This window comes from Colletotrichum navitas, assembly GCF_030913465.1.
Source record: "Colletotrichum navitas strain CBS 125086 chromosome Unknown LY79scaffold_34, whole genome shotgun sequence".
In the NCBI taxonomy this organism is placed as follows: Eukaryota; Fungi; Ascomycota; class Sordariomycetes; order Glomerellales; family Glomerellaceae; genus Colletotrichum; species Colletotrichum navitas.
This window is the reverse complement of record NW_026850580.1, coordinates 289,258-311,296: the sequence shown is the minus strand read 5'-3', so window position 1 is coordinate 311,296 and position 22,039 is coordinate 289,258. Positions and strand designations below refer to the sequence as shown.

The window sequence follows — 22,039 nt, the reverse complement described above, 5'->3', positions numbered from 1 at the left end:
TCGCATCGCACATTCTTGCATGGTGTCTCCTTTACGGCTTTGACACCTGCTCCTTTCTGAAGAACTTGAAGAACAAGATGGGGATCACCAGCTGGAAGCCCAGGCAGATCCAGAACCACCAACTTGAAATCCCGGGCATCAGTCCCTGGGAGAAGTCGGGGAAGGTCGTGTTGGGCGACAGGGCGTTGGGGCTCGTCGCGCGCGCTAGCATCGTGAAGGCACTGCCGATAACCTGCGCTCCGATGAGGACAGCCAAAACGTGCTGGCGCGTCAGCGTAGCAAGCAGCATCATACCGAAGCCGACACCCTGGATGTTGTCCAGGAGGCCGAGCCAGAGCCAGAGGCAGCGGGAAAGAATGGCCGAACCAACAGGGCCGCCAGCCCAGGGGAGGTACATGCCCATGCTGCTGGTACCCCAGAGCATCTGCGCCCAGCGAGGAGCGCACAGGCCGATGGCGAAGATTGGAAGAAGCCAGGTGTGGCTCTCGGAGAAGAAGGAGAAGACGTAGAGGATGATGGACCAGAGGATAACGAAGAAGCCGAGGGCGAGCAAGACGACGCCCCACCCAGGGATGAACTGCGACGCAAAGAGGAACTGCCAGTTGCGACCGTAGGGAGCCGAGAGCCAGTAGTTCTGGATGATGATCATGATGAAGAAGACCGGGACAAGCTTGCGGCGGACGAGCGAAATATAGAAGCCGGGAATGTTGTCTGGTGCCTGGCGGTAGTAGTCGGGGAGACCCAAGAAGAGGATTGCACCGATGGCCCAAAGCAAGATGGCGATGGGAACGCAGATAGCCAAAGCCTTGGGGATGCTGGTGCCGTCAAAGAAGGCCATGGGGGACGTCTCCGGGGTGTGCGTAAGAGACCCCCAGTACCAGAGCATCAGAGAGTACACCTGAGCAACACCGGCAACAGAGAGAGCGCGAGTAATCCATTGCTTCGTCGGGGCGCCACCTTCGTCACCAAAGTTGAGCGCGAAAGACAGAGCACCGGCACTGGCGCCGGCCGAGTAGAGAGCGGTGGCGGTATCTTGCATGGCAGCGCGGCTCTGCCAGGGCTCGAGGTAAGGCGACACACCAAGCAGGAAGAAGGCCGTGCCGAAGAAGACCCAAGGGAGCGACAGGGCGTAGACGGACTTGGTCAAGCGGAGCATGACCCACCACAAGATGGACGTGATGAGGTAGGTCGCGGCAACAATGTACAGCTTGCTAGGAGTTTGGTTGGTCTCGCCCGTGAGGAGGACGATCTGGTACGAGTTGATGGAGATGACTTGCATAAAAGAGAGGAAGAAGGCGTAGACGGGCCAGTCACCGATGCGGATGGACAGGAATCTAGAGCGGGTTAGCTTTCTCTGCAAAAGTATAATAGGGTCGGGCGAGCTCACTTCTTGAGACCAGTGGGCGCGTTGTAGTTGTCACCCAAAAGGAATTCGTCGTCGACGGGGCTGTCATCGTAGTGGGAGCCAGCGGTGAGGCCGCTTGGTGTGCGGCTGCGACCACGGTCTCCGTCAAAGGTGGCACCGAGACCCTTGCTTGAGCCCGGGCGGCTGGGCGCGGGACTCCTCGAGCGGCTGTGGTCGCTTCGGCCAAGCTTGGCGTCACGGTATCTGGCGAACCACTTCTTCTCACTCTTCTTGAGGAAATTCTCGATGCAGAGGTCAGTGCCCGAGTTCTTGGCCGTCAGACTGTTGAGCATCTGCTCGAACTCGGCATAAAATTCGCCATTCTTATCGGTGAAGTTCTGGTCCACGTTTTGCAGCTTCAGGTCGTGGCGGTCACCAACGACATCCGGCAACGACAGCTGGGAGCTGTTGCGCTGCTGCTTGTAGAAGCTCGGCTGGGGCAGGCCAAGGCCATCGAGGCCGGGGGTCTGGGGAGATGAAGCGTCGTGCTGGGCGCGCATGGCAAAGCTGTCCACGCTGACCATGCTCTCACGACCGGTGGCGAACATGCTTTCGCGGGGTGCGAGCATGCTGTCGCGGCCATTGATGGAGCTCGAGAAGGAGCCGCGGCGCGAAGAGGGTATGGTGCTCCACGGCATGTTGGGTGTGCCCAGATCAGGCGAGTTGATGCGGCCCGCCGGGCTGGCAATCCGGCTCGGAGGGGGCAGAGGTGATGGGGCTCTTGAGCCAGCAGGTGTGAGTTCCGAGCCATACTCGCTGACGGCCATGCTTGACCTCAACGAGGAGTCGGTCAGGTTGCGGATGCCGCCGGCCTTCTTCTGCTTGGCAGCCTCCTTGTTGTGGATCTTGATCGACTCGTTGTAGAGCGTGTCGAGTTGCCTGATCCACTGCGCGACGGGGAAACGCTGCTTGGCACTCCAAGCGCGCATGAGGGCTCGCTTTCTGGGCTTGCAGCTGAGAGCAGAGGCAATGGCCTGCTTGAACTGATGGAGCAAATGAGTGGGACTCATGGACTCGACGGTGTACCAGAAACCAGGCATCTGACCGAGACCACCGACACGGGCACCAACACCCAAAGCACCCTTACGACCGAACTCGACGGCGACCAGACCGAAGGGCTCGTCACGAGAAGGAATGAGGGCAAACTCGGCACCGCTGAAGATGTAGGGAGGCAGCTGGGTGAACTCGGGCTTGCTGAAGACACGGCCAGGGTACTTCTCCATGAGCTTGTTGAGCTTCAGGGCGGCGAACTTGCCGTACAAGTCGATGACGGGGCCGACGGCGATAAGCTGGACAGAGGGGTACTTCTCGAGAATGCTGGGGAAAAGATCGGCGATCAAGTCCACACCCTTTTGCAAACTCCATCTACCGACAAAGACGAAGAGATCGGCGTTCGGGTTGACTTCAAGACCGGCCCACTCCTGAGCCTGTCTCCGGAGAGTGGCTCGGTTGGCCTCAAACGTTTCATCAATCTTGATCTCGTCCTGGGCGCTGGAGATGTCCTCTTCGGGATTCCATTCGCCAGTATCAGAGGGATCGGGGTTGGGCAGCTGACCAATGTTCTTCAAACTCCAGAAGATGGGGTAACGGGCCAGGGAACGATCACCGTACTTCTTGGACACACCAACGGCACCGAAACCGCGCTGGTGGATGCGGAGGTAGCTGGCGGCAGCGTGCAGGAGGTTGAAGGCCGAACCGTACTGGACGTAGTCCTTGACGACCTTGGGCGGCAGGTTGAAGACGCTGTAGACTTCCTTTTGCTCTTCCTCGGTTCTCATGGGCCACATGCCTTGGAACTCGGCATTGTGCAGGGACAGGCAGACGGGGATGGTTTGCGGGAGGAGGTAGAGGGGTGCGGCGGCGCCGTGGTAGTCGTTGATGTGGTAGATGTCGACGTTAAAGCGGCGGATCGACTCGGCAATACAGCTGTTCCAGGCACAGTATAGGATGGCACTCTCAAGATCATCCATGCGAGCGATATAGGGATCGGCCTTGGTTTGCTGACGGAAGATGGGAGCATCGAGGATGACGTACGTGATGTTCTTGGACTGGTGGTAGTAGACCTTGACCTCGAAGGAATCGCCCATGACTTCGACAAACATCGGCTCGGCCTCGTTCTCCAGGGGGTAGTCGACGTCGCCGACACAGGGGACAACCCAGATGAGATCGACGTGGGAGAGGGCCTGGCTCATGAGCTTGGCCATGACACCAAGACCACCGATCTTGATGCTGATCTTCCAGTCGTCGATGTTGTACTCCATGGTGGCGATGAGGACCTTCCTCCGGGCGGCGCCACCAGCAGCCGCAGCGGGAGCGGGCGAGAGAGGGGATGGAGGAATTTGGGACATCTCGAGACTTTTGCCTTTTTCGCCGAAGTTAATGTTGGACTCATTCCCGAGCTTGAGTGGTAACCAACCCTTCTTGGAGAATCCTGACTTGTTGATCTTCACCTGGTAGAAACCCTTCATGTAGATCCAGCCGGCCAATCCCGCGAGGACGATGGGCATGAGGCCGAGGAGGAAGAAGAAGATGATCTGAATCCACATGTTGCCCTCGGGAACAGCGACGTAGTTCAAGTTGGCGTCGTTGAAGACGAGCTTGTAGGAAAGCGCAGGCATCGGGGGTGGCGAGGTCAAGTTGACAACGTTGTCGGACAAACTGCTTGGGGGCAGACGGTCAAGGACACCGTCGCCGTTGGGGTCGCCGTAGATGAAGGAGGCGTCAGGTTGGTTGTCTGCGTTGATGCCCCAGATGTTCAACTGGATCTGTGCGGGCCATTCGTACATAAAATGCAGCTCCCAGAGGTTGTTGCCAACCTGGGTCATCAAGTTTGGCAGACCGGCATCGTAACCCCATTTGTTAAAGGGCCCGTGGAGGAAGATGTGAGGCCACTGGCGGGAGAAGGGGATATCACTGCTATCGGAGTGCTGGACAAAGGAAGACGAACCGAGAGGCTTGCTGAAGTACTGAACCATTAGATGCTCGCCCTTCCACTTCTGGAGGTCGGTTCCGTCCCACGACTGCGGAACCATGCGCTGCCTGGCACCGGTGTACGACTGCCAGTTGCTCCAGCTGGAACCCCAGTTGGTGCTGTAGCGGAACTTGGTGGCACCAGGAGCGGCGTGGTTGATGTAGTACACGCCGCCGCTCTCTTGCATGAGCGATCGCGAGTAGTTGGCAGTAGCGGGGAACACGACGGGGTTGAAGGGCTTGCCGAAGCGGATGAGGAAATGATCAATGGCCTTGGTCGTCGTACCGCCAGGCGCGGTGATGTTGTTGGCAGTAATCTTGACGATGCCGTCGGGAACGTTCTGAAGGTTGGCGGACCACTTCCAGACAGAGGCGATGGCGCCGATATAAGAGTCCTTTTCGATCGGATTCATGGCACCGCAGACAGGAGTGTCGAAAGTGATGGCGGTCTCGGTGTTGGCATCAACAGTGACGCGAGCAGAAACAGCCTTGGTGACCGCGTCGCAGTCCATCTCGGTCGAAAACTTCAAGGCGATGGGAATCTGGCCGTTGGCATTGGTCGAGTCGATGGGAGCATCATGGCCAGGCTCGAAACCGGTGATGGAAGGCGCAATGTCCATCCATTCCGTGTCGGGAACATATGCTCGGAACTCAAAGGGCGTCATGGTGATGCTGCTGATGCAGCCGGCCTTTTTGCCGTTGCCGTTGAAGCCGTTGTCCTTGGTCGAGCTTTCAAGGGTGATGGCGCCGGCGCCGCCGGTGTCAAACAGATTCCTGACCTTCGAGTTTTCGTCAAAGGGTGAGAGGAAGGCATCCGCCTCGTTGCTGCAGTCGAACTCGTAAGTCGTCTCATTGGGGCTGTTGTGGTAAACCAGCCAGACCGGGTCACCCGTCTCTTTCTGGTTGCTCAGGTAGCCACGCGCGACACTCCAAATTCCGGTCTCGGTCGGGACGCTACTGCCTTTGTATTGGATACCTTGCGTCTTTTTCGACAGCTGCTCGAGAAGCCAGCCGCTCTGGAGGACGGGGTACTTGTCGCGGAAAGCGAAGAGGCGCTTCATCCAATTACGGATCGATGCTGAGGGATCGCGGTGGTCGTAGGCCACGGTTGGATCCTTGCAGCCCGTTTTGCCTTTGGCGACGGGCCAGCCAACGTAGACGGAGTTATCGCCCGCATAGCATCCGTGAATCATCCAAGCTGGGGAGGGGGAGAAGGCTTGACGACCGAAAACGTAGTTCTCGGCCGTGTTGTCCAAGACGTAGAAGCTCTGCTCCTCGCCGTAGTAAACAAGAGGGGAGCCGGGGAGAAGCAGGGTGGTGATGAAGTAGGCGAGAAGCATGCGCTCCGTTCCTAGTTCAATGGCAGGCCAGCGGAAAACGTCCTGGTTGGTAACACCATAGAGGTGACGAGGGTCAAATTCGCCAGTGTTGGCGTTGTAAAAGTCGTTGGTCAGAATCATTTGGTTCCAGGTCTGAACCCAATCGGTCGGGAGATCATAACCGGCCTCAAGGTTACCGCTCAATCCGAGGAAGCGGGTCATGAAACGGTAGATGGAGTAGTGGAAGGCACCGGCATCAAGAGCACTCTTCCCAGCTTCACGGATGAAGCTGCCAGAAGCAGAGCTACTCGTCGGGTCGAGGGACACGGCTTGCGCGAGCTCCAACGATGAAGCCATCTCCGGGGTTCGGCCACGTCCGAGATATATGGATCCCAGGGTGTTACCACTGGTGATTTCGCCCACAATCATAAAGTTATCCTTGCCGAGGTCCTTGGCACACTTGCGCATAGCAGTACTCCACTCAGCCTGCGCGTCGACGGTGACCTGGACGGCCTTGTCGATACGGAAGCCGTCGATGTCAAGCATTTGAATGGTCATGCACGAGTAGAGCTCGAGACGCTGGCGGACCGAAGGAACCCATTCACGAAGACGGTCCTGCACGGACGCGAACTTTGCCAATTGACGCTGCCAGTCGGGGAAAACACCAAAAGCTTCAATGTCACCGTATTGGTCGAAATCGCTGTTGTAGCAGCCCTTTAGCTGGGACACGACATCTTGGGCGACGGGCTTGCCGTCTTCGAACCAAAAAGCCGGGTACTGGCAGGATTCGTTGTACTCGTTGCCAATGTCGAAGTCGAGGTATCGTCGAGATGACTTCCACTGGACCTTGTGCTCATCGGTCTTGAACGGTGTCGATGTGTTGAGGTACCCCTCGAATCCGATCAAATCACCCATGCTAGAAGAAAACAGTGAGTGACAGCAAAGCCGTAACGGACAATCAGATACTTACGTCGCCATGGTCTGGTCCATGACCACGTACATGTTCCTCTTGTGAATTTCGTCGATGGCCACTTGCCATGCCGTGATATTACCGTAATGCCTGTCAAGAAGGGTGAGGTCTAGTGGCTAAGGCTTCTGTCAGCGCTCCTGTCCAGGTCCTGCCGCGCCGGTCACGGGCAGAGGAGTATTTTCGTACCGAGTAAGAATCAGCTCCCCACGGTTGGTTGATGAAGGGGGAACCGGCGATGTAGATGGCCTTGACTCCCATGCCCTGGATGTAATCCAAGGCGTCGACGAGCCCGGCCACATCTCCGCCATGGCGAAGCTGGTTGCTCAAGGGATCTTGTTCGAAAAGCGTGCCGTTGGCATTGTCGTTCTCGGGGTCGCCGTTGACGAAACGGTCGATGAATAATGTGTAGTAGGGGAACCGCCAGTTTTCTGGCGATTTGGAGAATGTGTGGTTCTCTCTCTTTCCCGAGTATTCGTATGGGTTGGTTGCTAACCTGTTCTGGTTGAGGTTGTAATCGGCTTCGCTCGCGGTGTATCTGAGGCCAGAAACGACTGTTGATGAGGCGGTAAGGAGTGTAATTGCCCAAGCCAATACGGAATTAGACATTGCGACTCTTACTCGCCTGGAGGGGCGAGTGAGCAAAACTGTACAGCAAAAGAAAAAAGAATGAACCAGGAATGAGTGACGAAGTGAAGCTCCAAGGAGTGTGATGGTGATGGTGGGATGGGGGTGAGGAGAGAAAGGCTGCGAAGCAGACCAGCAAGCAAGCAAAAACGAATGACGGGATGAGACACAAGGCAAGGCGCGGGACGGATGGGAAGAAAACTCGGCCGTCAACACCACGTTGGTACCGATTGAAAAGGGGGTAATCTCGCGGGAGCTTGGGTCAGCCCAAAATGCAATATGCCCCAGGCTGGAGGCGGAAAAGGGGATCACTGGTAGGGAGGCACAGACATGGACAGAGGCAAAAGTGCAGGCATGGGCCATACTTAGCGGACTCCAGAGTGGCTGGGGCCGTAGAAGAGTCCAAGAAGGATCTATCCCGTCCGCCTCGCCTCCCAAGGCTCCAGTTTCGCGGTCTACGGAAAGGGGAGAAGAAGGGAGGGGAGGGGCTAGAGTGGGATGCATGCCGCAGGGCGTTGATTCCGTGATGGCGATGGGGGGGGGTGTGCCCTTTCTGCAGGAACGGCCCAGCCGAATCGTTAGCTCTTCATCCTTCCCCAGTTTCCCTCAAGAGGGCGTAAGAGAATTAGAGAACAAGAGAGAGAGAGAGAGAGAGGTACCCGGAAACCCCTCTCTGTGGTACCATGACTATGTGACTCCGGGGTGGTTGGGGCTAATTCTGGCTATACGAAGTTTGGAATATGGATATGCATAGGGTGCAGGCAAATGCCTGGTTAGCAGCGAACCATAAGGGCGATGGGAGATTGGCGTACTCCGTCTTGGATTGCCCTTTTTGTCGAATCCCACAGCAGAGACTGACCAATACGGTGGCCCGAGGCCAGCAGGCGCAGGGGTTCGTGTTGAAGACCAAGGATAGGCCAGCACGGTGCGGTGCTTCTTGTTGGTCGAGTCGGTTGAGTTCGTCGGTCGAGGCACCCGCTGTCAATCGGCCCTGGCCAGTGGGCGTGCTGTGTTGTATCGAGTCAGTTTTACTTTGTGTGGTCCTCCTCCTGCTCCCCCCCTAAGAGAATACGAGGCGTTGGAGACGAACTGGGCTGCCCAGGGCGAATAATGCTTGCTTTCGAAGATTATCCAGAAGCAGCGATTTCCCGGTCGGGACGATTGAGGCTCAAGGGCAGGGCCCGTCGAGCAAGGCGCGGCGGAGGCATGCTGAGACGCGCAACGATGAGCCATGGAGAAGGGGTTCATCTAAACTCGCATTGCCCAAAGGTTTAATGCTCGGCTGGCGATGGTTTCTAGGAGTCCTTCCACCGTTGTTGGCAGCCAGTTCCCCGTAAGGCAGAGAACAGGTTTGTTCTGGTGTGAGTGGGCTGGGCCAAGATCAAGCCAGATTGGGGGCATCTGTCGAATCATAGCTGTGACATCGCCCGGCTGCAAAGGAGACCAAGTCGATCATGGCGGCTGCAGGATGAAAGGATTTGCAAAAGCAAGAACAAAAAAAGCAAATCCCGGCTGGCGTTCAGACGGTGGTGACATTGGTGGCACAGCAAGCAAGCAAGCAAGCAAGCAAGCGGGCAAGCACCTAGTAGGTATGCATATGATACTCTTTGCCGATGCAGTATCCTCCTTACTGAGCGTCACAAGAAGAGTCGGCCAGCAGGTGAGGAAAACTGGGTGAGCCGTATCGTCCGCAGTAGCGAGAAAAAGGGTTTTCTTTTTGGACAGTGAGAGTGTCGTTGCAAAATATCCCGAGCCACCCAGAGGTGGGCGGGTCGGATAATGGGTCAGGTCTGGGTCATCTTGGCCAATCAGCCGCCATCGTTCCGACCTCACCAGCCACACATCTGTGGCGCATCCACCCGTTTTCCCTCAGTACTCCGATGACTGTCCACTGAGCGCGCCTTCCTGACGCCTCCCACCTTCCACGCCGGCAAGAGGAACATGTCCCACTCGGTTCTATTTTACTGGAGCGTGTCCGGTATCAACCCCACTTACGATATCCACTTGGGCACGAGGAAGTTATCCTAGTGTACAATGGGACGACGTCGGCCGGGATCTCTGGTCTAGCCTACAGGGGCCGGAGTTGCACCTGCACTTTTGCGGTGTGTGGCAGGGATCACCCCTGCTCTTCTCCCATTAACATGCAGCGCAGCTCTTGCCATGGTTAGCAATCGGGTATTGCATAGCATGCAGCAAGAGGGCAGTCAGTGTTCAACGGACGAGTCAGAGATGAGACGCGGGTGACGATGACGACTCGGCGCGCCGTTGAACATTGTGCGCGTTGGTCGGCGGCGCTGGGCATCCTGGGCGCACTGAAACCGGGCAGGCGGAGGGAAGGAGGTGCTGAGGAGAAATGCAAGAAACGGGGATTTCGCTACGGGGGGCCATGTTCGCCTAAGGCCAGAAGGCTGGCTAGCTGAGCAAGGCCAAAGCCCTGCAAGCTCCCCTTTTTTGATCTTATTCTTGGGGTGGCGTTGTCTTTTTTTATTATTATTATTATCGGTGTTTTATTATTTTTCACTTCCTCTCTCTCCCTTGGTCTTCCTAGCAGCGTGTCTCATAATTACCAGACACGGTGGGTGTCCGGGTCTGCCCATGCTTCTCACGGCCATTTCTGGTTTTCAGGAGGAAGGAGAAAGGCCCATCCAGGAGGGCCATCAAGCAAAAGAGCCCGGTTTAGAAACCCGCCTGTTTGACAATGAGGGAACTCCCTGTCTGATTTTATAGAGCTGGAGTACGGAGCAGGCGCTGCTCAGTACACGTAGTAGGTATTTTCGGCTATGACCCAGCAGCCTTCCAGTTCCATCGAGTTCGATCGACCGTGACGGCGGAAACTGCGCCGAGCGAGGTGTTTCCAAATCGGGAGGTCGCGATGGGTGGCTTAGTCACCTCGGCGCCCACGGCTATGTTGCTACCGTCGGTAACTGGCAGTAACAGCACCCTAAAACACAGCGTAGCGCTTGCCATGCATCCATCCATCCCACCCTGGCGGGAAAGTGCAATGTACACTAGATATTGCGCATGGGGGAAGGATGTGGCCGACCGTAGGTAATTGGCAATCACGTCAATCACGCATTTCAATTAAGTATCGAGACAGCGAATGGGTGAGCGGCGGGCAGTCGGCCTGTGGCGCAGACGAGCAAACAATCAAGCAACCCGCCAATGGCATCAAGCGGCCGCCAGCCACTGGCTGTCAAGCACCACGCCCCGAGAGACCATCAAGAGACGCAAAGAACCCCTCGCAAGAGCTGCTCACTTCCCGGGATCGCTTGATCGCCTGCCTAGTCTGGCATTGGTGTACGCAAACGACCCTTGGCCTTTTTTGCAGCGTCAGCACCACCGTCGTGTCTGTCCGTCAACCGTTGACGACGCGGGGCGCATGACAGTTCGCTAGCACGATGGCAAGTAAAGTTATTACTATGTACAGTGCCGTTGATGCCACTGCCGTAGTGCCACCATACCACATCGGGATAAGCTCAAAGCCCGTTGGGGGGAAGGTTCCAAGGTCCCTTCCAAGGCCGCACCGTTGGCCGTGCTGGCTGCCGTTCCTTGGCAGGAGAACAAGCAAGGCTTTTGCAAATTGGGACGCTCTCACAGCGATAACCCTACCTTGCCAACTTACCGCCGGTAGGTACCTAAAGATACTAACCTACTATGCCTAGGTACTGTAGTAGTACCTACTATAAGGAGGACCTGCCAATAATTAATTGCCTTAGCATCTACCTACGGCACATCACGTCACACACACACACAGGCGCGCGCGCGCAGCTCGTATAAGTAGTCACATAGCATACCTAGTGCAGAGGTAGGTAGTGGGCAAGTAGTAGCTCCTTGGACACATCTGTACAATCCTTCCTCATTGGTAGGCGGCGTTTTAATCACAACAAATACCGTCCATTTCGCTGTGCCCTTGGCGGCAGTCGTACACCAAACACACAAACACATAAATGCATACACACACATCGAACATACTCGCACACAACCGTCGTCTCCTCGCCTCTTGTCGAGCTGTCTTGCGCCTGACTATTCCCCTTTGGGCACCACAATGCCTCCACACACACACACGCACATACACCCCAGGCTTGGCCTCCGTGGCGACCATCGTATCCCATAGTCACTAATATTCTCTGCTTGGGTTCAATTTCCTATCGACCACCTGTTGGCCATGCTTATTCGCCGTGTCCGCCCCTCCCCCAGTGGGCCTCATCGCTCATCTGATCCGAGGCATTGACTTCTGCGCCCGAGTATGGCAACCCTCATCTCCTTCAAGGCCTTTCCAAGCCTTTTCCAAGCCAGTGTGCTGTTGCTGTTCCAGTGCGCCCCCTCTTGTGTCTAAGCTTGGGACTCCTCCTCCTGCGCGCCTTGCTGTCTGCTTGTCTGTCTGTTTGTCTCGCGTACCTTGCATCGGATCTCCCCGTAGTACCAGGCCAGGTTCTGTATCCGTACCATCGCACATAGGCACCTACAGTAGGTAGGTAGGTAAGTAATAATGAAAGAAAAGAAAAAAGAAGAAAAGGTACTGGACTGGCTGCATGCACATAGAGTTCCATTGCCCACGCGCTTTTCATTCTTTCCCACCCTCTTCTCTGCCGATCTCCTCTCGTGTCAACGTCGACTCTACGCGGTTGGCCCCTCTTCTTTTGCCGTGAACCGGCTCCACGTTGCTTCCTACTCACTCTCTTAATCTACCCCGTCTTCCCACCCCTTTTCCCGATCCAGTCCACCAGTCCAGTCTGGCGTCCAAGGACCAGTCACTCGCTACAATTCACTGAAGGGATCCCCCATCCATCAGCTCGTCTCTCCGTCCCCGACAAGTCCGACGGTCCATCCTACCTACACACCCAAAAGTTCTATATCGTGTTGTGTGCGCGCCCGCAACCTACCTGACCCTATTCATTCCTTTCACCACGCTCACACGCAAAGCGCAAAGTCAAATCGTTTCATCGTCGCCCATCCGCGGCGCAGTCCCTCGTTTAATCCCACTCTCACAGCAAAGCCTAATCAGCCATGCGTACCTCAACGTTTGCGTGGGCAGCCCTTTCCGCCCTCTCCGCCCTGGTCTCGGCCGCCGACCTCGAAGAATGGAAGTCGCGAGCCATCTACCAGGTCATGATTGACCGTTATGCCCACGATGACGGCTCTACAGACCACGAGTGCCAGCTGTACGACTTCTGCGGCGGCACCTGGAAGGGTCTGATGAACAAGCTCGACTACATCCAAGGTTAGTGACGGCGAATCACGACATCCGCTCTCGCCCGAGCAACGCACCACGACTAACAACGCCGTGCAGATATGGGTTTCACCGCCGTCCAGATCAGCCCCATCGTCAAGAACATTGATGACAACACCGCCGTCGGTGAGGCTTACCACGGCTACTGGTCCCTCGACAACTATGCCCTCAACGACAAGTTCGGCACCAAGGAGGACTTGGAAGCCCTCATCGCTGAGATGCACAAGCGTGACATGTATATCATGGTCGACGTCGTCGTCAACAACATGGTCCAGAAGCTCGATTCGGTCCCGCCCAAGCTCGACTACACCAAGTTCAACCCCTTCAACGACGAGAAGTACTTCCACCCCTACTGCAACGTGACCGAGTGGGACAACAGCACCGACTACCAGGACTGCTGGCTGTACCCCTACGGCGTCGCCCTCGCCGACCTGGCCACCGAGACCCAGCCCGTCGTCACCGAGTTCAGCAAGTGGATCAAGGAGCTCGTCTCCAACTACTCCATCGACGGTCTTCGCATCGACGCCGCCAAGCACGTCAACGACGCCTTCCTGCCCACCTTTGTCAACGCCTCCGGAGTCTTCGCCTTCGGCGAGGTCTTGACCGGTTACCCCAACGACTTCTGCCGCTACCAGACCCTGAACCTGCTGCCCGGTATGCCCAACTATGTCGAGTACTACCCCCTCAACAGCGTCTTCTTCGGCGGCGATATGAACTCGCTCGCCGACTGGCGTTCCCAAGCCCGTGAGGGTTGCACCGACATCTTTGCCCTCGGATCCTTCGTCGAGAACCACGACATGCCTCGTTTTGCCGTCCGCGACGAGGACATGGCCCTTGCCAAGAACGCCATGGCTTACATCCTTTTGACTGACGGCATCCCCACTGGTAAGGCCCCCTCCTCCCGTCTCATCCTCTAGTTCATAGACATGCGAGGTTGTTAACAAGCGTGTCAATAGTCTACCAGGGTCAGGAGCAGCACTTCAATGGAAACTCCACCCCCTTCAACCGCGAGCCCCTCTGGCAGTCCAAGTACGACACCGAGGCGCCCCTCTACACGATGACGTCTACGCTCCTCAAGACGCGCAACCAGCTGCAGAAGATGAACAGCGCCTTCACTACGACGCCGTCTGAGCAGCTCTTTGTCGAGGGCACGCACCTGTGCCTGCGCAAGGGCCCCGACGGCGCCCAGGTCGTCTTCTGCATCACCAACAAGAGCTCCAAGGGCGACTCGTACACGCTCAGCATGGGCGGCTTCAACCCGGGTGACCAGGTCGTTGAGGTTCTCTCGTGCGCCACCAGCACCGCCGACGGCACCGGCAACGTCACCTTGTTCATGAACAAGGGCGAGCCCAAGGCCGTCGTCCCCGTGTCGGTGCTCGATGGTACCTCGATCTGCGCCAACGGCACCAAGGAGGCCGGCAAGGACAACGCCGCTGCTGGCCTTGGCGGCAGCCTGACGCTGGTCCTGGCCTCCGTCATGGCCGCCTCATTTGCTCTCCTCGCGTAAGCAAAAAGAAGGGAAAGTCCGCTCTTTGATGAGTTGTAAAAGGGAAGAAAGGAGAAGTGAGAAGAAGGCAAGAAGAAAAAGAACCCGGGCAGCCTCGAAATTATGGAGTACATTGCGAGCCGGGCACAACGCTTGATTGTTTTTTTTTTTACTATAATAAACTCCACGTTCGAGTGTTTTGTTTCTGTTTGTGGGATAGTAACGGACGACTCTGGCCCCAGCGCATCATCACATCCCTTTACCGGTCTTTGGTTGGTTTTTTTTTTGTATTATCCTTGCGCACGCCGTTCACCCCTTTTCTTTGCCCCCCGGGATCCCACCAAATCGCTCTCACGTGGGTCTGGTGAGCAATCTATCTTTCTCGTACTTGTTTGTTGTTCAACACCCCCCAATCATCTCATACGGCGAAACCATGATGAACCTTGGTATTTATTTTTTGGGGTGGATACGAGTCAAAAGCAGCAGCAGTCACAGTTTTATATGTATGCGTGTAAGTAGCCAAAAGGGCTAGTTCGCTTGTTGGTTAGAGATATCAGACTCCTTCGGATCCAAGACCCAAGTCGTAAATATCAAGGTTGAAAACATTCAATCCCGACCCCCCAATACACACATAGGTAACCACTAGGATGCATGTTGAACTGTGGCTTGCGATTTTTGTGAAGATGTCATCGGACTCGGTGCCGCTCGAAGGGCCTTCACGATGGCGGCGGCAACCGGCTCTTCGGTTGGGTGTCTGGTGCGAACTGAGACATGAAAGACGCGCTAGGCGAGGTCGGTTTCGGCCGTCAAGGATTACAGTGCGTTTAGAACGGAGCTTTTGGCATAAGGTAAGGAGGTGCAAAGCCACATGATCTGCCCACATGGATAGCAATGTAAACATCTCGTCACTACAGTTAGTTGATTGTTATTATTTTTATACCTCCCTTGATTCTTTTCTTCTCTTTTTTTCCTTTCTTTTTTTCATCTATCAAGGGAGAAGGGCGGCATTGTGGGGGAAACGTCCGGCCGTTGTGTTGGTTATGCACCGCCACCACGCGAAGTCGAACAGCAACAAAAACAAAAACAACAAAGCAAGCAACACACACCGAGGAGAGAAGGTGTGGTGGGATTACCGTCATCTCTGAGCATAAAAGACGTGGGGCCATGTTGTCGCGTCTAGGGTTCCCTTGAGGTCCCTGAGGGTACAGTAAAAATTATAAAAAATAAAAATAAATAAAAAGACCCTCTCTTTCCTACGCCCGGGAATAAGAGAAGGGGAAAAAAGGGGGGGGGGGCTTGAAGGAGGCGATAGGGATCTGTACCCGTACCAGAATATCCGTAATAGTTGTTGCCTGCGCAGTCTAGGTAATCCGTTCGGTTCGGACAAGTCGGCTCTGGCGGGTGAGGTGAGACTCGGTACGAACACACCATCTCCACTAGGTACCTTACACCGTTCCTTGCATTGAGATAAAAAGAAAACCGGACCGATCCCCCCCGGCTGCTCGATATGCCAAAGGTTCCTTTTGTTTTTCTGCAAGGGGACCAATTGGGGAGCTACAATCAGCCAGCCCTCCCCACCCACCCGCCGTATTTTTGCACACGTATCTGCGAGGGGGGCCTGCCCGTGTCCGTCCGCCTCTCTCGACACGGTGCGGACGGGCGAACGAAAAAGACGGCCGTTCCACACCTGAACAGCTGAAATAGGGGGGGGGTATATGATGATCCAGAGAGGACCGACTGTCGGCTCCAGCAGAACGCTGAGCGAGATTGTGCCAAGATGGCTGATTTGGCAGCAACAACACAAGCATACTGCACACGTGACACGCGCACAGCTTTTCTCCATCAAGAAACGGCCCCCGTTCCCGTGCATCGTAGGGTCGTACCGCGTGTGCGTGTATGCGTTCCGCGCGCCGGCTGTGGGCTGCGCTCTCTGGTGGGCGATCGCCGACCGCAGATGGCAAGCAGGCAAATACCTAGCGAGGCAATAAGACAAGGAGGCAAGGGACGCTATGTGGCTACCCACAGCGGACGCGGACTGAGGTATGTCTGAGACTCCATGCGCCTGCCGTACGTACCGTAATACTGTGCACTAAATAGTATGTAGTATGTCTCTCTCTTTCTCTCTCTCTCTCTCTCCTGTGCGTTAGATGGTTCGTCAGTGCCGACATTGAGAGCGGCACATGAATGTCTGGAACAGGCTTGGTGTAGTGGTGGTTGTGCTCTCCCCCCCTGTCTTTTGATATGAAATAGCCTGCTCCCCTTGCTTCCCATCCGCTCAGGCGATCGACGGACAGTGGGCGGCATGGCCCAGCAGGGACAGGACGGACAGCGCACGCCCGTCCCAGCTGTGGTACGCGCCGCACTTGAACAAGGACGACGAGGGAAGAGATCTCAATAGGCCAGATGGGTGGATCACGGTGTGGATTGCAAGGTCTACCTCGAGTTTCCGCGGCACCGCTCGTCCTTTGCGGTCCCCTTGGGGCGAATCGCGCGAATCGAAAATTGTGAAGCGGAGGGGGACGGACGCGTTGATCTTGCCGCCATATTGCTATCGCGAAGAAGGGAGGCGTCTTCTTGACCGGCTCCGACTTTTGCGATGGATGCAAGTCAGAGTGGGAATACCGGCAATCGGCTTCTTTGTTTTGTTCATTCGGGGGGTTTTTTTTTCTTACTTTATTACTTTATTCCTTTCTTTCTTTCTTTCTTTCTTTCTTCTTACCCGCTCATGGGCCCCCGTCCGGAAATGAGCCCGATAGGGGAAAGCATTTCGTACAAGAGGGAGGGTTTCTCTGCCGCCAATTTCCTGAGAGTGTATCCGTACACGTAGGGCGCCGATCCCGCCCCGCCCCGCCCCGGTGGTCGGGATTTTTTTGGTTTTTTTTATTTTATTTATTTCATTTTGGCGGTGACCCTACACTATTCGTATTGTGATCTTTTCTCCAATGTTTGAAATCTCTTCGCGGTGGGGGTCTTAATTGCCTTGTCGATATGGAGTCACCTTTTCTTCGCTATCCATCCCCCGAGCAGCACGCTGATCCGTCCTTTGGCCGGTAGCTATTTTCGTCCGAGGGGGCGGCTGTCATAAGACAAACGGTCCAAGCGACCCTTGACGGGCCACGAGTGATCGGCGAAGGAACGGTCAAGCTTACCTTGTTTTTGTCTCGCGCTAGCTTTCACAATGGCCTCTGCTTGGAACGTGCTTCCCCGGTAGGGCATGACGGGAACGGGGAATTCGGTCCTGGTTTTGGCGGATGAGGCTGAACCGGCTCGCAGACGGTTGACGGCTGATGGCTGACCCTCGCTCCCTTGAATCCCTATCGCTCGTGCAACCTTAGCTTGGCTGCGCAACACGGGAGACTCGGGTTCGTCCTTGGCAGAGATGGAGTAGATTCGTACGAGTCTCGCAATATTTGAGTCAACTTGGTACTACATGATCCCAGGAACGTGACTGTAGGAGCGACTCGTCTGGCCAGCTTGGAACCTGGTTGTTACCGATGTTGTCCATGGCCGAGACTTGTTCGCTTGATTCTATTAATTATATCAAGTTCGCATATCATCATTAAATCGTGACAGCATCTTCGAATCTGCCATATATAGCAAAAAGATGATCGCCAGAGAATCACCAAAAATAAAGTTGGACGAATGGTAGTAGTAAGTAAGTAAGTAACAATGGCAAAGAAAGCAGACAAACAATAATTGATTGATCCCTTTTGTTCCTCTGTAGGAAGGAAGGTAAAATCGAAGAAGGAACAAAAATCCAAAAGAACGTGTTCCGAAACCGAGAATCGAACTCGGGGCTATGCCTAACCTCTCACAAGGTGAGAGGGCATCATGTTGGCCACTACACCATATCGGACTGTTGTGGCTGAGCCAGTCAAATTGGGCACTAAGACCAATGTCCCAGAACTGCGTTGAGTCTATCTTGACATCTAACAACCTTCGATCCTATCACACTTCCAAAAAGACAGCCATATCTTTCATCATTCTAATATAGACACAGTATGTTTCCGTGGAGTTGTTGATCCGAGTGAGATATATTGTGAAGCAGACGTAGGGTACAACGCAACACATGCTGTCGCGACTCAATGCCGGGCCGGGCATACACGACTATCGCCTCTTTACGGCCCGGGCGTCGCCATTGTTACGAAGGATGAAGGATGCGGCCCTATAGAAGCCACGCGCCACGCTTGACGGCCAACATGGAGTTCCCATTGGACGATTTTCTCTTGTGGCATCAGCTTAGCAATGTTGAATGCCGGTTTCGACCCGCTTAGATGCACTAGGTATTTCCTGAAAGAGGACATGAAGCCAAGGTAGCGAGGCTTGCAAACGAGGGCACATTCATTATTCGTAACACAGCCGTCATGATAAAGTCCTCGAGCGATCAGCAACTTCTCGCGCCCACTACACTTGCACTTGGTTACACTCAGCCTTCATTCCCTCGCGGTTCTCGTCACACATGCTTGAGGAATGTGAACACGTTCCGTTCCCCGCATCGCAGACAGTACGAACCTCAACCCCGCAATGACGCTTCCGGCACCGAAAGTGGTGGGTATCTGCGGCGCCGCTATCGCCGGCCCGACCCTTGCGCTACACCTCCTGTCCCACCCCGTTCTTCGTACCCTCTTTCGTCCGGTTCTGTTCGACCAGTCCCCGGCACCAGCCCCGGTCACCGGTGGTGGAGGCTCGTCTCCATCCTCGCCATCAACCAACCATCAGCGTGCCGGCGCCTCGGTGGCCCTCCTCCCAAACGGCTTACACTCCCTCCTGGCCCTCGGCCTTGGCGACGCCATCCGTAAACACGGCTACGAATGCGGCGACCTGACCCTCTGGTCCGGGCCCTCGTCTCTGGATCGTGACGCGGACACCCCGCTCACGCACCTCAAAACGATGGTCAACGGGTTCTGGTCCCATGACATGCAGATGGGCGCCATGTACTTTGAGCGTGCGGGCTTGCAGTCCCTCCTTGTCGACCGCGTGCGCGAGCTAGGAGGCGAAGTAAGGTGGTCCAAAAGGGCCGTCCGTTTTGAGCATCTCGCCTCTTCCAGCAGCAACACGGAAGAGAAAGACGGCCATGGAGACGGTCAAACTCGTGTAGGCTTCGCCGACGGCACCCACCTTGATGTCGACCTTCTCGTTGGCGCAGACGGCGGGTACTCCGACGTCCGCCGCCACATCCTTAACCTCCGTAACCCAGATACTTCGGAGCGGCGCTGGCTGCCGGATCATATGGGTATGACAGGCATCTATGGCATGTCCTCTGCCGACAAGATGCCCGCTTCGCACGCACCTGAGCGTCCGTTTTCCGAATCGCATTCCGTGTGGTTACCGCAGGGTTTTCTGGCCACGGGGCCATGTCCCGGAAGGATGGTTCGCTGGGACCTGATCCTCCCGGAACACACGCCGCCAGGACCCCGGCCCGAACCGGCAGAAGATTCCAGCGCAGCTTCGAAAGACATGGACGATCCCACCCCAGGTTTGGGAGGGGCCGAGGAACAGTGGCACGCCGCCATCGCATCCGGACAATACCCAAGATCCATCACCATCGCCATCCTCCGCGCCCACATGCGCCTCCGCCACCCGTTCGCCGGCAACTTCAAGACGATGCTGGACTCGGCGGACCGCATCATCCACACACCCCTGCGCCAGCGGGTCTGGAAAGAAGACGAGATCCGGTGGAGCGCCCCCGGCGGGTGCAGCGGCGGCGACGTCGTCCTCCTCGGCGACGCCGCGCGGCTGATGCTCCCCACCAGCGGTCAGGGAACGGGCTTCGCGATCGAGGACGCCACCGTCCTCGCGAGTATGCTGCTAAAGCACTGCAGCCCCGCCGCCGTCATCGGGACGGCCCCAGGCGCGCGGGGCGAGCTCAGGGCAGCTGTCGAGGAGTATGCCAGGCTCCGGGTACCCAGATCGGAGAAGATGGCCACCGCGGCGTCGTGGGTCGGGTCTGTTGGCCTGGGGTCGACGTGGTTTTATCGGCTTTTACGCAAGTATGCCTCCAAGATGTCGCCTGGGGCTGACTTGAAGTATGTCTTGATTATGCCCTCCTTTTTGATGCCCTCTTGTTTCTTGTCCATTCGCGCCCCGAAACCTGTGTCAGTGGATGTGTTATTTGACGCTGATTTTACTTTTAGGGCTAAGAAGACCAAAGACCCATGGCCCATGGATGCGCGTTATGGCGTAGACGAGGCAAACCTGACGAGGTAGAACTGTTCCACCATACCTAGGTAATGAACACGGTACAAAAATCAGGAATAGGGCACATTCAAAAGGAACAGTAACCCACATAACTTTGTATCAACAGTATGACAAAGATGACTTGGACGAGGAAGTGAAAGCGATGGCAGGCTGCAACTATGCACTCTTCACACTTCTTCTTCTCCTGAATTCCATTATGCTACAACCCTTTGTTCACGCTGATTGGAACCGCCACCAATGTTCCCTTTTCATGGTCTCTCTGCACCAGCTCTGCCACTGAAGTCTGAAAACCCACCAAAAATCATAAAATCATCCAGACGCACTATTTCGTGGTTGATTCTTTCTGAACTGCCTTCCCTCCGTCTCATGCTAGCAGTGGGTTGAACGATTATTATGCGATCATGAGGCCTACTCCTAGGCCTAAGCCTACTTGTTGTGTGCTCAGATTCTCGGTACGGATCAGCTTCTCTCATGGCATATTCTCTGACTGCTTCCTGGCGTGTTAAGTGTCGGGCCATGGTCATCTCATCCAAGTTTGATTCGGCCCCTCTCAAGAAAAGCAATCTAAAGACTTTTCTATGGCCTCGCACACATGCCAAAAAGAAGCACCCTTGGCTGCTGAGTGCGCCAGTAAAACAGGTCGAACAGCGGTACGTTGTGATCCGAGACAGCAACTCTCCGCGAAGTCGACCATCCTTTCCAAGAGTCTCTCGCGTGAGACCGCCTACGGCAGTATTGAAATCGCAAGCGGTCCTTTGATAAGAGGTCTTTGAGTGGCCGGAAATCTTTTGCTCGATAGAAGACGAGAATGAATGGATGCGAATCCTCAGGTGATTTACCACATAACCTGAGCGTGTAGTCTATGGAAGATGCACTGTCTTTCGGTTGGGCATTGTTCCTGGTGTTATGCATAAACAGATTGACAACTTCCTTGAATCTTTGCTGGAACACTGGGGGAATCTTATCGCCGCTGTGAGGATAGACGAATATTTGCGGTTGATGCTTGGGAATCTCCATCGCCTCACGATACGCATAATCGTCGCTCTCGGTAACAGAAGGTGCAGAATCGCGCAGTCGGGATTGGCTTGAAGCCGTGCCCTCACTTGATTCAGCAACGGCTGATGTTGCAAGAGGACCAATGTCCCCGTCATCGTCCTCAATCTTGGGCGCTGACGGAGAGTGGGGATTAGGATTTCCCCCTGTAATTCCAGAGTGTATCTCACGCGGCTTGCCGTCCGGAATGGCCAAATTGTCTTCAACAACGCATATCCCCTTTGAATTTTCGTTGTTGTTGGTTGTTTGCGCAGAAAATCCTAATGGTCTGACGAACTCGTCAACCCTTGTAGTTTGAATAGACGTCTGAGACAGCGGCGAGACAGGAGATCCAGAGTACTGTTGCGATTGTCTTATGGGAAGTTTCTTGACTCTTCGATCGGACAGTGTCGATGGTGAATCAGTTGAAGTGGACTCCAGCCTTAGTTGGCCTAGCTGATGTCGCAAGTTGGGGAGGACAGTAACAATTAGGTTCTATCCCATAACGCAACTTCAATCCGACGAGAAACACACCTTTGCCCTGTGGTTTGTGAAGCTTCCCCCATAACTCGAGGCTTGAGTCAGCACAGTATTGATGGGTGTCGATGTTTCCCAAGTTTAGGACACATGGGCAGTTAGGAGGGAGTTCAATGAAAAGAGTGAAAGAAAAGGGGGGAGATAGGGCATGGGCAATGAGACATCTCAACCCGTACCTAAACTCGCGCCATGAAATACTTTGGTACGCTGAGGCCTCTGAAGGGGGTCAGTAGGTCGCATTAATGTGCCCTAGCCTCGTCCAAGCTGG

At 55.4% G+C, this 22,039-nt stretch overlaps 5 protein-coding genes and 1 non-coding gene across 6 annotated transcripts; 2 read left to right on the top strand and 4 right to left on the bottom strand.

The window, feature by feature from the left end:
- Positions 1-31: 31 nt before the first annotated feature.
- Positions 32-7,270, bottom strand: LY79DRAFT_516584 (alpha amylase; the record flags this gene model as incomplete). The annotated part of the gene is made up of 4 exons (XM_060554835.1): positions 32-1,334; positions 1,388-6,610; positions 6,665-6,780; positions 6,851-7,270. 4 exons carry the CDS (start codon positions 7,268-7,270, stop codon positions 32-34), a joined length of 7,062 nt encoding a protein of 2,353 aa, XP_060413598.1.
- Positions 7,271-7,765: 495 nt separating this feature from the next.
- On the bottom strand, positions 7,766-8,725 carry LY79DRAFT_229162 (uncharacterized protein). The gene is made up of 3 exons (XM_060551663.1): positions 8,379-8,725; positions 7,948-8,295; positions 7,766-7,841 (listed from the first exon to the last, which is right to left on the bottom strand). The coding sequence occupies exons 1-2, from the start codon at positions 8,534-8,536 to the stop codon at positions 8,001-8,003; spliced, it is 453 nt and encodes a 150-aa protein (XP_060413597.1). The 5' UTR covers positions 8,537-8,725; the 3' UTR covers positions 7,766-7,841; positions 7,948-8,000.
- Positions 8,726-12,295: 3,570 nt separating this feature from the next.
- On the top strand, positions 12,296-14,025 carry LY79DRAFT_590727 (alpha amylase; the record flags this gene model as incomplete). Its single annotated transcript, XM_060561192.1, has 3 exons — positions 12,296-12,509; positions 12,579-13,403; positions 13,475-14,025. 3 exons carry the CDS (start codon positions 12,296-12,298, stop codon positions 14,023-14,025), a joined length of 1,590 nt encoding a protein of 529 aa, XP_060413596.1.
- A 322-nt stretch (positions 14,026-14,347) lies between these two features.
- Positions 14,348-15,228, bottom strand: LY79DRAFT_229150 (uncharacterized protein). The gene is made up of 2 exons (XM_060551662.1): positions 15,111-15,228; positions 14,348-14,905 (listed from the first exon to the last, which is right to left on the bottom strand). Exons 1-2 carry the CDS (start codon positions 15,168-15,170, stop codon positions 14,558-14,560), a joined length of 408 nt encoding a protein of 135 aa, XP_060413595.1. The 5' UTR covers positions 15,171-15,228; the 3' UTR covers positions 14,348-14,557.
- A 2,546-nt stretch (positions 15,229-17,774) lies between these two features.
- LY79DRAFT_t141 lies at positions 17,775-17,860 on the bottom strand. Its single transcript has one exon. It is a non-coding gene; the product is annotated as a tRNA-Glu (tRNA).
- Positions 17,861-18,528: 668 nt separating this feature from the next.
- Positions 18,529-20,188, top strand: LY79DRAFT_590726 (uncharacterized protein; the record flags this gene model as incomplete). Its single annotated transcript, XM_060561191.1, has 2 exons — positions 18,529-20,068; positions 20,139-20,188. 2 exons carry the CDS (start codon positions 18,529-18,531, stop codon positions 20,186-20,188), a joined length of 1,590 nt encoding a protein of 529 aa, XP_060413594.1.
- Between the last annotated feature and the right edge of the window lie 1,851 nt (positions 20,189-22,039).

What these genes read in the sequence shown, in the direction of transcription:
- LY79DRAFT_229162 (XM_060551663.1), bottom strand. Translation starts at nt 8,536, where the DNA reads ATGAACCCCTTCTCCATGGCTCATCGTTGCGCGTCTCAGCATGCCTCC. An exon ending in TATTCGCCCTGGGCAGCCCA is followed by an intron (nt 8,296 to 8,378) that starts GTTCGTCTCCAA and finishes GATACAACACAG; the next exon opens with CACGCCCACTGGCCAGGGCC.
- LY79DRAFT_229150 (XM_060551662.1), bottom strand. Translation starts at nt 15,170, where the DNA reads ATGGCCCCACGTCTTTTATGCTCAGAGATGACGGTAATCCCACCACAC. An exon ending in CACCACACCTTCTCTCCTCG is followed by an intron (nt 14,906 to 15,110) that starts GTGTGTGTTGCT and finishes TGTAGTGACGAG; the next exon opens with ATGTTTACATTGCTATCCAT.